This window comes from Diabrotica virgifera, chromosome 10, assembly GCF_917563875.1.
Source record: "Diabrotica virgifera virgifera chromosome 10, PGI_DIABVI_V3a".
NCBI lineage: Eukaryota > Metazoa > Arthropoda > Insecta > Coleoptera > Chrysomelidae > Diabrotica > Diabrotica virgifera.
Window position 1 is genome coordinate 1,197,887 of NC_065452.1, and position 16,061 is coordinate 1,213,947.

The 16,061-nt window shown below is 34.2% G+C and overlaps 1 protein-coding gene across 1 annotated transcript in view; it reads left to right on the plus strand.

Moving 5' to 3' along the window:
* The window catches only part of LOC114343276 (sphingomyelin phosphodiesterase-like), a 239,938-nt gene that overhangs the window by 126,792 nt on the left and 97,085 nt on the right, over positions 1 to 16,061 (plus strand). The window contains exon 8 of the mRNA XM_050641444.1: positions 6,915 to 7,087. Within this exon, the coding sequence (XP_050497401.1) occupies positions 6,915 to 7,087 (173 nt within the window). The remainder of the gene's footprint in view (positions 1 to 6,914; positions 7,088 to 16,061) is intronic.

A 16,061-nucleotide genomic window follows, 5' to 3' on the forward strand; every position in this document is an offset into this window, starting at 1 on the left:
GCTCCTCGGATGCAGCTAGTGATATAGATTGGGCAGTTTACTCTGACACACTAGGATCGAATCATTTTATGATAAAAATAACTCTTGCAATGCAACAAATTCCGCAGGATATCACAATTCCGCGATATAGATGGAACCTAAAAGGACCTAATTGGGAGCAATATAAAGAGATTGTGGAAGACTATTTTTATAATTCTACTGATGCAGAATATCCAACCACCAAAGAATAATATGCATTCTTAATCAAATACTCCAAAAATACTCCAGCGAGCATGATATGGAAACAAGCAAAAAAAATTAATCGTAAAACAATAAACCTGGGTAAGCCACATAATGATGATTTAATAGATGAGTTTTTTAATCATGTAGCTCCCCAGACTGTTCCTTCCACTGTAAATATCGAACAAACGTTCTTAGATAAAAATCATTTTTTGGCAAATAATTTTCACATTAATGAACTAAATTATGCTTTAAGAAATAAAAAATGTACTGCCCCGGGTTTTGATCAAATAAAGTATCCAATGTTAGAGAACCTACCAATTATAGCAAAAACGTTGCTTCTACAAATTTTTGATGAGATGCTTGCAGGTGAATGCATTGAAGACTTTAGAAAAATTATAATCACACCGATTCCTAAACAAGGTAAAGACCCTAATTTGGCCAATTCGTATAGACCGATTTCTCTGCTAGGAACTTTCTGGCCAGGAACTTTCTGGGAACGCGTTCATGGAAAAGAACAGCGGTAAATCGAAATGATTGGAGAAGCTTATTGAAGGAGGCCAAGGCTCGATTTGGGCTGTAGTGCCATTGGATGGATGGATTTCTCTGCTATCATGTGTGCAAAAAACTTTCGAACGTATGATAAAACATAGGCTGGAATGGTGGCTACATAAAAAAGACCTGCTTACGCCCTGTCAATTTGCATACAAAAGAGGAGTGGGTACGCTAGATGCACTTACAACCTTAGTAACAAATATTCAAAATAATTTCTCTAGAAATAACTATCTTCCAACAATTTTTATTGATATTGAGAAAGCATATGACACCTTAAGCTTAAATATTTTGAGTAAAAAAATGATTATTGATTTTAAAATTCCCAATGCAATAGTATATGCTATTATCGGATTATATTCAGAAAGACATGTTTATGTCAGGGATTTTAACAACCATTTATTTTACCTAGTGTACTGAAGTCTGGTATTTTATTATTACCAGGAAGGCCCCATGCATTTTATTCCTCTTCGACCACTTCACCTAGGTGTTCCTGACGAGCGGTTGACATAACCTGCGAAACACGTCGTGTAGAATACCAGTGGTGGTCGAAGTGTAATAAAATGCAATCGCCGTTCTTTCATATTATCACGGTTTCTCCGTTATTGAGGAATGCGTAGCGAATAACGTGGCTTTGTAGACAAATCTGTGATACAAAGAGGTATCTTTTGTCGTTTCATAGTCTTTTATCAAGACTTTGAATTCACATGGTCACGGCCGCTACGGAAAGGATTTCTTCTGTACACCAGAGAAATCCTTTCGTTTATTTCATATAGATGTTGTACCTAGTGTACTGGAGTCTGGTATTTTATTATTACCAGGAAGGCCCCATGCATTTTATTCCTCTTCGACCACTTCACCTAGGTGTTCCTGACGAGCGGTTGACATAAGCTGCGAAACACGTCGTGTAGAATACCGGTGGTGGTCGAAGTGTAATAAAATGCAATCGCCGTTCTTTCATATTATCACGGTTTCTCCGTTATTGAGGAATGCGTAGCGAATAACGTGGCTTTGTAAACAAATCTGTGATACAAAGAGGTATCTTTTGTCGTTTCATAGTCTTTTATCAAGTCTTTGAATTCACATGGTCACGGCCGCTACGGAAAGGATTTCTTCTGTACACCAGAGAAATCCTTTCGTTTATTTCATATATATATATATATATATATATATATATATATATATATATATATATATATATATATATTATATAAAATTATTAAATAAACCTTAGAATATTTAATGATTTTTCAAGTTAATAATGTTTTCCTATCAGAAAACTCTTTAGTCGATCGCTTGCCCTGGTGGCAAGCGATGGTGGACCAAACAATATACCATAGAGACCGATCACAAGCCACTTATACAAATATTTAAAACTAAGCATCTCGATGATCTGTCCCCAAGACTTCAAAGGTTTAGAATGCGCATGATGCGTTATGACTACAATATTATATATACCCCAGGGAAAACTTTATATATTGCTGATACTTTATCTCGTAAACCCATACCTTCAGAAGATGACAAAGAATTATAAGAAGAAATCGATGCCTTCATTCATGGAGTCACTCTTGCAGGTATTCACACATCTGACGAGAATGTAACACGAGTTGCTAACTCACAAAGCAATGATCAAACCTGTAGTCAACTGAAGAACTACATAATGGGAGACTGGCCTCACAAGTCTGCATTATCAGGTGATGTTAAACCATACTACCCAGTACGTCATGAACTATCAGTTGTGGATGGTATCCTTCTTAGAGGAAACCGTATGATCATTCCATGTGAGCTCAGGGCAATGATGTTGGAAAAATTGCACGCTGGCCACTTTCAACTTGAATTAATACAGCTCCCAGTCATTTGGTAGAAGCGTCACTGGATAGGATTGTAGGTTTATTTGCATCATACATTGTTAAACAAGGTGCTTATATAAGCAATTCTTTTATTTTCTGGAACGCCTCTTTTTGTGCTGGGCCCCATAGAAATACATTGCTTGGACTAACTAAACTTGTAATTGGTTGCATAATCTCACTCCTATTAGGGATAAATTTCGCTAGGAATGTTACAGTACCCATAAGGCGTTGAACTTCCTTGACATTTTTTGGTGCTTCCATGTCTACAATTGCTTTCACCTTGCCTGGATCTGGTTCTACCCCATCCTTCGACAACACAAATCCCAAGAAATCGATTTTCTGATTACAGAATTCAGTTTTGCCCTTATTCAAGGTTATAAGTGCTTTTTTGATTCTCTCGAGCACTTCTCTTAGGCGGTCATCGTGTTCCTCTTTTGTGTTTCCCCAAACCAGCACATCATCCATATGGACTAAAGTATTTTTTGCTCCTTCAAGGACTCGTGACATTCTTTTCTGGAATTCCTCTGGTGCCGATGTAATGCCGAAAGGTAATTTCTGGAATTTAAATCTTCCAAATGGGGTTAAAAAGGTTGTGTAGTCTCTTGATTCTTCGGCTAAATTAAGTTGCCAGAATCCATGATTTGCATCAAGTTTGCTAAAGTATTTAGCCCCTCTAATCTCTGCAAGTTGTAGCTCTACTACGGGAATTGGGTGAAACTGACGTTTGACACTTTTATTTAATCTTGACAGATCGACACAGATACGGACCCCTTTTCCTTCTTTCTTTATGTTTACTACCATTGGGGCACACCATTCGGTCGCATGATCTACAGGAACAATGACACCATTTCTCTGCATTTCTTCCAAAGCTTCCTTTACTTCGTCTCTCAATGGAACTGGAACAGTTCTTGGTACAGAAATAGCATATGGTTCAGCATTTTCCTTTATTTCAATTTTGTATTCCCCCTCCATATTGCCTAGTCCTTGGAATAATGAGGAGTATTCTGCGACCCAATTTGTCTCAGTGCTTATAGAATAAATTCTTTTTACTAAATATAAGCCTTGGCATGCTTTCCTACTCAACAATGGGACATCAATCTCTTCAGAGATAAATACATTTTCTGTAATTTCCCTATTTTTATATTTTAGTTTTAATTTTACTGTACCTAGTATTTTGAATCTTTCTTGCTTTTTTGCACTAAATACTTTATTCGAAGATTCATTTAGAGGTAGTTCATTTATTACATTACTCAGCACTTGGACAGGTACCATTGTTACATCAGCAGCAGTATCCAGTTTGAATGTGATAGGTTCAAGCATTCTCTCTTTGCAGCTTACTTGTAGTTTTTGTGTCCACACATTCCTGTCATCACTCGCTTTAATTTCATGTACATAAGAGTTTTCGTCACTATCAGGCTCTGAATCTTGCTGAATGGCATGTACATTTTTGTTTTTGGACTTTTTATTTTTGTAACACATCTTGCTGTAGTGTCCTTCATTTTTGCATGTACCACATTTAGCATTTTTTGCAGGACAGTTTGCTAATTTATCATGCCAATCATATCCACATCTAGGGCATTTTTTCGTTTTCTCACCTTTACTTGACTGTTGGCAATTTTGGGGCTTCTGTGATTTTTTGTAAGTTGATTGATTTCTTATAGCAGAAACATTTGGTTCATTTAGGTTTTGTTTTTGACGGATCAGCTCTTCATGTTGTCTTAGACAGGTTACAGCTTTTTCGAGAGTAAGTGCAGCATCAAGTTGCAGTTTGTCACTTATGCTTGTATCTCTCATTCCGATAATCAACACTAATAAAACCATATCATTGTTTAAAGTCCCCCAATCACATGTTTTTGATAGACTATGTAAGTCAGTATAGTCAGTAATAAATTTCTCTGCAGTATCACTCCCTTGCTTATGATTTAGGAATTTGGCCCTTTCATAGATAATATTTCTACGGGGTATAAAATAATCTTCAAATTGTTTTAATGTCTCATCATATGTAGTTGGAACTGGTGAAAATGATGAGAATATTTCTTCAGCTCTTACCCCCATATTATAAATTAACACATCAATTTGTTTTCCATCAGATGCTTTATCAAGGCCACACCCTCGTCTAAATCGTTGAAAGCGGTTTTTCCATTGTGCCCAATCACTTGGATGGAAATTAAATGATTCGGGAGGTGATAAAGTGAGGTTTATCGACGGTGATTCTTGAACTGGAGCGTTATCAGGCATTTTTTTCCCAAATGATGCTTAACTGTGCTGTTTTCGTACTTTGTATTTTTGTACTAACCAACCTCTAAATTTTTCGAGTTTTCTCATCCGTATTTTTACAAATCAGCTGCCACCATGTTTTATTCGTTCTCTGGATTAACTCTTTATAGAAGTTAAGACTAATTTTAATAGTTTTATTTTAATTAAAATACAAATGTATTGTTACAAACTTATCCGTCATTCCCAACCGTAATAACATCTTATAAAAGTCAATAGTCAAAAGGAACTCTTCTTTTTTATAATCTTGTTTAAGGTAGGTAATACAACAGTATTACACTCCAATAATTATTTTAAAGATTGCCATTGTTATCGTTGAATGAGAACTCAAATTTAAATGCATCAAAAGAATTAAATAATTTTTATTATAATCCGATCGACCCGACCGACCCCAAATTCCGATAACCAAAGCTACCTGAATACGTCTCATCGTTGTCTCAGGTAAATTCAATCTCGCACCTAGAAAGCTGCTAACGCCATCTATTTCTAAAACCACTGGTGTCGTACATAAACGCTCATTTAGTTTCGTATCTTCCAGTATATTTATCAGTCAACGGTTTAGGTGTTTTATTTTGTTTATAAATATCCTTTTCGTTATCACTAATGAGCTGACGACTGGTTTCAGCTGTTGCTTCAGAACTAGAAGTGGTATCCATGCTATGTACGAGGACCAATGAATAATTTTCTGACTCCGCATCACTTTTAGTGTTATTTGCACTCATTGTCTGGTTAATAGTTACACCTAACGGCGTCTTTCTTTTTACAGCTTCCCCCATTTAGGGGGAGCTATTTACACTCCGTACACTATATCACAAAAATAATTTAAACTAGTTTACAAAGTAGAAATTAAATAATTAATATCCGATACCGGTAATTATCACAATTTGTTGATAGAAATACGTCTGGCAGCTAGCACGTCTATCACTGTACTGATAGGGATACTAAAAATGAGATAAATTTCTTTATAACCATTTAGAGTGGCACCATGCCCTAACTAGGGCTCAAAGAATGAGGAGGAGGAGAAACAATCTTACAATGCTTATAACAATATTTTTCTCTAACTTTAACGTCTTGTTACGTTTTTAAACGCTTTTCTTTAGTTCAATCGTTTGGGTATTTGGGTCAAATCTTTAGACGTTAATTTGAATGCCTTTTCTTGAATGCAAATTAATGAAAATTTGCTGTCTATACATTCGCGGGAACAATACGTGAATAGTCAATAAAAACATTTTTTATGTTTATTAATTGTTTAAATAAAAAAACGATTTTAATGGAAAATGCTTAAATTCTCTTGTTTTTTACAATGTAGAAACTTAAAACTTTATACGACCATATATTTATTATATGAACTACACATAATTTCACTTTTTATGTTAATTGTTAAGTTATGCTTCATAAATAAACAATAAAGTTTCAATTTTTTGCCGATTCCGACTACTTTTCATGTTTGTAGGTACATCATGTTTATAAACATCCTAAGCGGCGACGATTTTGAACGCTCATATGTTTGTTTATATAAACATCGACGCTTATTCATGTCAAATTTCAATACGATACGAAACAAGACTTCAACCAAAACTCGAATTCAAAAAATTCATGTTTTTAACGTAGTCTTAGAAAACCACCGGTAGAAACGTTTCGTGCTACAATTAACATTAGAATTCGTTTTGGCGTATTAATTCAAAGTTTGTTACGAACCTTTAAACATATTCAACGGTCATTTATAAACAAGTGTGTTTCTGTGACCTAGATACTTTTTTACTTTTCGCGCCCCACGCTTTTCTTTAACGAATGTGTTAGATTTTTTCAATTTTTTAACGAATGTGTGAGATTTTTGTATATTTAATCTGTCTAACAGTTTTTTTCGAATAATCCTTCGAGTTTGAATTTTTTTGATTTTTTGCTTTTTAGTTGATTTTTTTATAATATTTTTCATTTTAGTCACTCGTAACTAAGGAAAAGCGTTTCTTAAAAATCTTTTTTTTTTCATATTTTTTAACGTAGTTTTAATTTCTGTAGGATATAGATTATATTATTTGGACTGGAGATTTACCTCCGCACGATATTTGGAATCAAACTAAGGATAGCAATCTGCAGATTATACAAGAATGTGTTGATCAAATGTTTATGTTTTTCCCAACGACACCAATATTTCCTGCTGTTGGAAATCACGAATCTGTTCCTGCCGGTAGGTAAGTACAGTTTTTCTCCTTTTTTCATTCAAATAAAATCTCCTCTTGAGATTCTCTAAAGTCTAAAAAGGATATCGTTGTATATTACCAATGCGGATTCACTGCCGGAAATCAACTATACACCAAATATACACGGGTCTAGGACGCTTCATCGCCGCCAGTTCATCGCGGCCCTTTTGATGCCGCCAATTCATCGCCAGCCGATTCATCGCCAGTCAGTTAATCGCTATTTTTTATTTCCGAATTTCCGACCAATTTTTGACAGTTACATTTATTATTTATTTTTAATATTAATTAGGAATTCTAGGAAATGACCTAACCCAACATAACCTAATACTACATAAATTTGAACATATGTATTTCTACAAAGGCCATTTAACACTACAAATTTAGTACTATTTAGTGTAAAATTTAGGACAAGTAGAAATAGAACAGTAAATATAATAATATTTTTTATCTATTTAATTATCATAAATTTTGAACCGAATTTAACGTCGTGTCGTGTCATTTCCCATAATACAAAATGAACTGACTAACTGGAGATTAAACGGACGGCGATGAAATGGACTGGCGATGAATCGGCGGCATCGAAAAGGCAGCGATGAACCGGCGGCGATGAAACGTCCCATTCCGAATATACACACATAGGAAAATTTTAGAAAAGTCACTAGAATATAATATAGATACACACTGTCTCTTCGTCGACTTCAAAGCAGCCTATGACAGTATTGAAAGAACTGCCAATTTATAAGAAATGAGACAGAACTAACTGGAAGAACTATAGAGCGATATGTCTAGCACAAGTGGCATTCAAAGTATATACTAAAATAATAAAGAATAAATTAAGAGCCGAAATTAAAAAAAAAACCCAGAAGTAGAACAAGCGGCCTTCAGAAAACAAAGGCATGCAACAGATAATATTCTTGTACTAAGAAACATAACTCCGTCTGGAATGACTGTTGGGTGGATTGAGTAGCTTGACGGTCATTCTTGCCGGTCCCAAGCCCGGAAAAAGGAGGAGGGTTAGGTCGTAGGGCCAGCAACCCTACACCCGTAAAAAAATAAACAAAAGCTAAAACACCCAGAAATTGGCCTCGGAAACGGGACAGTTTTAATCAAAGACGAACACGGCAACGAAAATGGACATTGAATATTGGTTTTTGGAATATACAAGGAATTATAAATAAACAAAGAGAAATTCTTATGGAAGTAGAAAAAAGAAACTTGGACCTGATTATCCTCTCGGAAACAAAGAAGAAGGGAAACGCCTGTGAAGATCTTAAGAATTATATACACTGCTACACGAGAGTATTAAAAAGTGAAAGAGCGATGGGATATCAGTAGAGCTCGGGAAATATGCAAAATGCATATTAAGTGCATATTTGCATATTTTGGATAGATATTGTAAGTGCATATGCATTTATTAAAATTGCATATTTTTAGACTTTTTTGCATTTTTTGCATAGATGCATTTTAAAGAGAAATGAGAAGTCCCAGATCTAAACAATAAATCTGAAAATTCTCGTGGAACCACTTTCTGGTAACATCCTTTCTCTGCCTTTTACAATTTTTAAGGCGACGAATAAAGGAGACGAAGCAGACTCTACAATATGCAATGCAGTCGCATTTTGTTAGTGAAAACATTTTGTTATTGTTAGGTGATGCTGCGCCATATGACCAAAAGTGGACAATATTTAAAAATATTTTTTCAAATTTATTACTTGTCTAGAGCACGCTTCTGCTACAAATAGAGTAGCAGGAGGCTACAAACTGTAAGGGTGGAATTTCCAATGATTAATACCCTTCTATCAAAAATAAAAACATAATTTTGAAAGCCCTTCTGCGAGTATAGGTGTATAAAGATCGTTTACCTAATGTGCCTTTACCACCTGAACCTGTGATAACTAGATGGAGAACATGGTTAAATTCTGTAAATTTCATAACCGATATTTTGAAGGAATTAGAGACGTCAATTTGAAATTTCGATGTAGACGTAACTCAGGTGCTATGAAAAATGTGTGGATGTTTTAAAAAAACTGTTATTAAAAAGTAATTTGACACATACCTATCCAATCCAAACCAATTTTGTAAATATTGCTTAGCCAATTACTAAATTAGAAAAGCGAAACATTTCTTTAGACCAAAGTATTGAAATTATCAATTCATTAAATGAAATAATTAAACACCTTGGTGAAACCAACGAAATGTATCAAAAATTCTGCACGGCGTTAAAGAAAAATGAGGAATATCACAAAATAATTAAAAAAAAAATATTATTATGATGGGGAAATGTGAAGATAATTTAATTTTATAGGTAGAACCCTCAATTAAACAATATTTTAAGTAATCTTCTTTAACTTCATGTGAAGTAGAAAGAATTTTTTCCGTGTATGCTTAAACAATTACAATCAGATATACGTACGGCTGTTTTTCTGTAGAAAATTTAGAAAACGTTTAATAATGTACAGTTTTAATAATAATTGTAATAATAAATAATAAAGAATGATGATAAATATAAAGAATAAATGAATATAATGATGTAGGTTATAGAAATTTCAATAAATATTTTTTATGACTTTAGCATAAAATAAATATTTTTTTTTTATTTAGCTTAAATGCCTCGACAGTCCATTGGCATCAAATAAATAATTAAATACCTTCAAAACAAGGATTACCGTGTTGTTTATTTATATGCATTAAATGCATAAAAGCATATTTAAGTGCATATTTCAACTGTTTTTTGTGCATATTTGCATGCATATTTAAGGGGTTTTTTAAGTGCATATTTCTCGAGCTCTAGATATCAGTAATGATTAACAAACGATGGAAAAATCAAATACAATCATGGGAAGCTATAAACGAAAGAATATTAAAACTGACCCTCTCAATTAGAGGAAGAACTATTACAATCCTAGGCTTATATACTCTCAATGACGATGCCCAGATAGCAGTAAAAGACAATTTTGAAGAAATATTAAAAGATCAAATAGAACAGGTTCTGAATACGCACGAATTGATTATAGCAGGAGATTTAAATGCCAGAGTAGGCAAAAAAGACCACAGAAATGTAGTGGGAAAATATGGAGAAGAAAGAATTAACGACAATGGGATAAGGTTGATCAATCTATGCGAGGAGTATGAACTTAAAATATACAACAAATTATTTGAACATAAGGATATCCATAAATTTACTTGGTACCAACATACACGTGGACTTAAGTCAATCATTGACTATCTAATCTCGGGACAAAATGCAAAATTTAGCATCCAGGATGTTAGAGCTTTCAGAGGAAGACCACTGCTTAGTAATCGGTAAAATTTATGTTCCATTTATACCAAAACAAAATAACTCCGAAGAAAAAGAACACAAAAGAGATTCATATGATCCAGAAATAGAAAAATATAATATTAACAGCTTACAACATGAAAGTACACAATATCTGTACCGTAACAGACTTGAACAGAAACTAAGTCAAGAACAAAGAACAACCGAAGAAGAATATAATCACATAAAAACATGCATAAAACAAGCAGCACAAGAAGCACTAGGAAACTTAGAAACTTAGAAGTACTAGGAAAGAAACCAGAATGGTGGGATAAAGATATCGAGAAGAAAATAGAGAAGAAAAAACAACTTCACCTACAACGTCTACAAAATCAGGAAAACGTTGAGATTCAACAACAATACAGGGACCTAAATAGAGAAGTAAAAAGAGAAGTGATTAAAAGAAAAAACGCAACCTGGATCAAAAAATGTGAATACATAGATCAACAATTAGGAGGAACTAGGAGTTAAGAAGCATGGAAGATGATAAAGAATGTCAGAACATCACATAAAGGTGGGCACACAATGAGGAGTATATCTAATGCCGAGTGGGAACAACATTTTAAGAAATTATTGGTAGAAAAACGACCACAATACATAACAAGAATACAAGAAAAAGAGAATGATATACAGAGTGAACACGAAATAGAACTAGATGAAACCAAAGTGGAAGAAGCTATTAAAACTATAAAATCCCGGAAAGCACCCGGAGCTGGAGGAATTAATCCTGAATTAATGAAATATGGACCACCCAAACTATGGGATATGCTTAAAAATCTTTTCGAACATTGCCTGAATGGAGAAAAAGTACCAGATAAATGGCTGACATCACATATTACTCCCATACATAAGAAGGGACCTAAAATAACCCCAAAAACTATAGGGGAATCGCAGTCATCAGCACCATTGGAAGATTATACTCCAGGCTATTAAGAAATGAGATAGAACAAGAAATTCAAGGAAGGCCAGCTGAAGAACAAGCTGGCTTTCGTGCGGGACGTTCAACAGTAGACAATCTCTTCACTTTAAAAATAGCACTAGAAAAAAGAATACAAAGAAATCAGGAAACCCACATCGCTCTTATCGACCTAGAAAAGCCTATGATAGTGTCCCCATAATAGAACTATGGAATTCAATGAAAGACATCGGTATCGATGGAAAACTCATCAAAGCAACTAGAATGTTGTATGAGACCACTAACACCAGAATCAAAAACGGCAAAAATTTCACTGAGGCATTTAATACTTCAAAAGGCCTCCGACAAGGATGTTGTCTATCTCCCACTCTCTTTAAAATATACATTGACCAATCCTTACAGAGATGGACAAAAGCAGTAAAACCGATGGGACTGAAAGTGGGAGACGACTCCCTATTTACATTATACTTTGCGGACGACCAAGTTGTTATAGCCCAAGATCAATATGACTTAAGCTATATGATACGGAAGTAAATGAGCATTATCAACAGGCAGGATTAGTAATAAATATGGATAAGTCAGAATACTTCATAGTGGGAAACGAAGACATTGAAAACCTACCATTGGAACAAGGACATATTGTTGGTGTGAAACAATGCAAATATTTGGGAGCTATATTTAACAAACGAGGAAATCGTGAAGATTAAATACAATACAGGATCAATAAAGGTAGAAGCATCACTAGATCCCTCAATTCAATTTTATGGGACAAAGATATCAGGAAGGAAACAAAGAGAAGAATATATGAAAGTATAATGAAGAGCGCTACAATCTACGGTGCAGAAGTTTGGGACATAAGTGCAAGAAATAAAAAGAAGCTACTTAGTACAGAAATGGACTTTTTGAGGAGAATTTGTCAGGTTTCGAGATTAGAACATGTAAGAAATGAAACAATTAGAGAACGTATGAAGGTGAAAAAAACTATAATAGACGATATTGAAAAGAGACAGCTGACGTGGTTCGGTCACGTTAAAAGAATGAATGAGACTCGCTGGCCGAGAAAAGTATTAGAGTGGGTCCCACCGGAGAGAAGAAGAAGAGGACGACCACGGAGAAGCTGGAGGGACAATATTCAGGAGACAATGGATTCGAGGCAATTAGATGAAGATATATGTTACGATAGAAAAAATTGGAAGCTGGGTATGGAGAGGCGGCGACAGCCGTAGAAAATCTATTATATATATATATATATATATATATATATATATATATATATATATATATATATATATATATATATATATATATATATATGTATATATATACTAAGAAACATAATAGAAAGAAAAATGGAGAGTTCTAGTAGGGGGGAACTAGTACAGTATGCGGCAAAATAAAAAGTACTGAAATGAATATTGAAATGTTTATGATTATTATTTATACAGTGGAGGACGTTTGAGTTGGAATAAATTCGTTTTATCGAGAATGGGTGATTTTGGAGATAAATCCCGAAACAGGTCGATTTTTATTTTTAAGTTAGGATTTTTTGGCATATATACGATACTAGTGACGTCATCCATCTAAGTGTGATGACGTAATCGACCATTTTTTTAAATGAAAATATGAGGGGTCGTATGTTAACTCATTCTAAAGGTTATTCAATTCTCTATTCACTAATATAAACATTAACATAATGATTTATACAGGGTGCCCAATTTTTTTTTGAATTAAATTAATTGAGACAAAAAGAAGAATGTATGTAATTTTATTTAATGCAAAATATATTTTACTGCTGTCAGAAAACAAAAAAAAATGTTCATTTGAAAAATAAACATTGCTTTTCGCTTAAATTAAATGTTCAACTGCCAATAGGCAGGTGGGTGGCACCTTCAACTTGAGTTTAAGCGAAAAACAATATACAGGGTGAGTTTTTAGTGCGGGATCGGTCGATAATTCCATTACGGTATAGAATATCGAAAAAAGTTATTCAGAAAAAATGTAGGCAATGATATTCTCCACGCTTGGATAATACGTCCATTTCTACAGGGTGATCAATAACAGCGTGGTATATCAAACATATAATTTTTTAAATGGGACACCCTATATATTTTTTCATATTTAGATTCCCCTCATAATTCTTGTTCATATAATATAGTGTTTTGCATTACTATACAGAGTATTTAACAAGTTATGACCATTTTTATTTCGAAATCCCTATGAGATTAACACCCTGTATATAAAGAAGTAATTCATAGACAATAATTTGTTTTATGTAGTAAGATAAACAATATACTGTAGTTTTTAAATTAAGTCCAATTGAAATCATTGACGAATGTTTGTATACAAGGTGAACTACAAAACCAAATTACGATTTTCTCTATTTTTTTAAATGGGTCATCCTATATTTTATTTTTCAGAAATATTGTATTTATTATACTCTTTCATTTTTATATAGCATTCCCTATATCTAAACTTATTACTTTCGGAGATATTTTTAGTTTTCTTCAACTTTCGGGAATACATTCGATTTGTCTAGTAGAAATAAGTTGGCATTGAATGATAATTAAACAAAATTATTTTTATTCAATAAATAACTAACACAAAATATAAACCATAGCAATATGCAATGAATGTATCAATAAATGTGATATTAAGGAATTATCATATTTCCCTAATATACAAGAATCATACAATTCCTACAAAAAAAATATAGGTAACATTTACTCTAAACTTATATCCTTAACATCACATTAATTGGTACATTCATTAAATTTTGTTATGGTTTATTATTTTTTTGTTGGTTATTTATTGAATGAAAATATTTGTTATTTTCTCTTTCTCTCATTTCTCGATTTATGCCTTCTCTCCAACTAAGGCGGGGTCTTCCTCTTTTTCGTCTACCATGAGGGGTCCACGTTAGGATTTGTTTCGGGAGTCGTTCTTCGGACATTCTTTGTACGTGTCCATACCATCTAAGCTGTTTGGTACTAATGTCATCTACTATTGTGTGTTTCACATTCATTATTTCCCTAATTCTGTTGTTGGTTACCCTTTCTAATCTTGATTTTCCTGCTGAGCGCCTCCAGAAATCCATTTCTGTTGCTTCAAGTTTTCTCTTGTATCTTTCTTTTATTTGCCATACTTCACTGCTGTAAGTGATTATACTCTTAACAATTGTATTGTATATTCTATGTTTGTTGTTGTTTGATATTGACTGGTCCCACAGGATGCTATTGAGAAGAGTAATTGCTTTTCTTCCCTGGTTGTTTCTTTCTTCTATCGTCCGGTCTACGTTTCCTTCTTGTGTGATGGTCATACCCAGGTATTTATATGCGTCGCAATGTTTAATAATTTCGCCATTCCCCAGTGTAAGGTCCTGCTGTGTCCCACCGATACACATATATTCGGTCTTCTTTATGTTTATTTCCAAACCGCCTTTTTTGTACTCCTCTATTAATTTCCTTGTCATATATTCTATATCATCGTAGTCTTGCGCTAGTACAAGTTGGTCGTCTGCAAATGACAAAGTGTATATTGTATTGTTGTTGATCGGTAATCCCATGTTTTGCATTTGCGTTTCCAAAGTTTTAGAGTTTGCTCGAGGTAGATCTTAAATAATGTCGGTGAAAGGCAGCACCCTTGTTTTAGGCCTTTGCTAATTTGGAATCCTCTCGATAGCCTGCTTCCAACTTTCACCCTTGCTGCAGTTTTGGTATACAACTGTTTCGTCGCTGTTATTAAATTTGCGCTTATATTGGTTTTCTCTAATGCTTCCCATAGTTTGTTTTGTGGGATGCTATCATACGCTTTTCTTAAGTCCACATATAATAGATGCACCTCCTGGTTGACGGCCAGTTTCTTCTCAATAATCTGTGTAATACAAAACAGATGGTCAACCGTTGATCTCCCTGCCCTGAATCCTGCCTGTTCTTCAGCTTCTATATCTTTATATTCGTTTTCGATTTTATTTTTAATCAGTTTTCCGTATATTCGGCTGATCGAGTTCGTTACAGCGATGCCTCTGTAGTTGTCACATTGATCCCGTCTGCCTTTTTTATGTATGGTGGATATCCATGATGTCTTCCATTCTTCTGGGAGTTCCGCTCCGTTGATGCATCTTTGAAAGAGTTTAGCCAGGTTTTCATATAATTTTGTTGTGCCATATTTTATTAGTTCAGCTGGTATGTTCCCTGGTCCTGGTGCTTTGTTATTTTTTAAAGACTTACATACTTCTTCTACTTCTTTTGTTGTTACTCGTAATGGTGAGGCTAAGATATTTACATTGCTGGTATCACTGTTATTTAAAAATTCCGCTCTGTCCTCATTTAGGAGTTTTTCAAAATATTCATCCCATTGATCCGGTGTGATTGCTGATATTATATCTCTTTTCTTTTCCTGTCGTAGCGATTTTAATACTTTCCAACTTTCTGTACTTCTCCGTCCTCCTAAATGTGTGTTAATCATGTTACACTTTTGCTCCCAAGCCTCATTCTTCTTTTGGCATATCATTTTTCGCACTTTAGCTTGGACCCTCTTGTATTCTACCTTATCGGCGTCGGTCCTTGTGTTCAGAAATTTTTTATACTTCTCTCTTTTATTTTTAATCTCTTGTTCTATTTCTTCGTCCCACCAATACGGAGTTTTTCTGTGGTTTCTGTTGGTCTGTGGATTGGATGAAGCCCTTTGGATGGACCGAAGTGAATGGCGACTAGGCATCGGAAGACGTAGGAGAA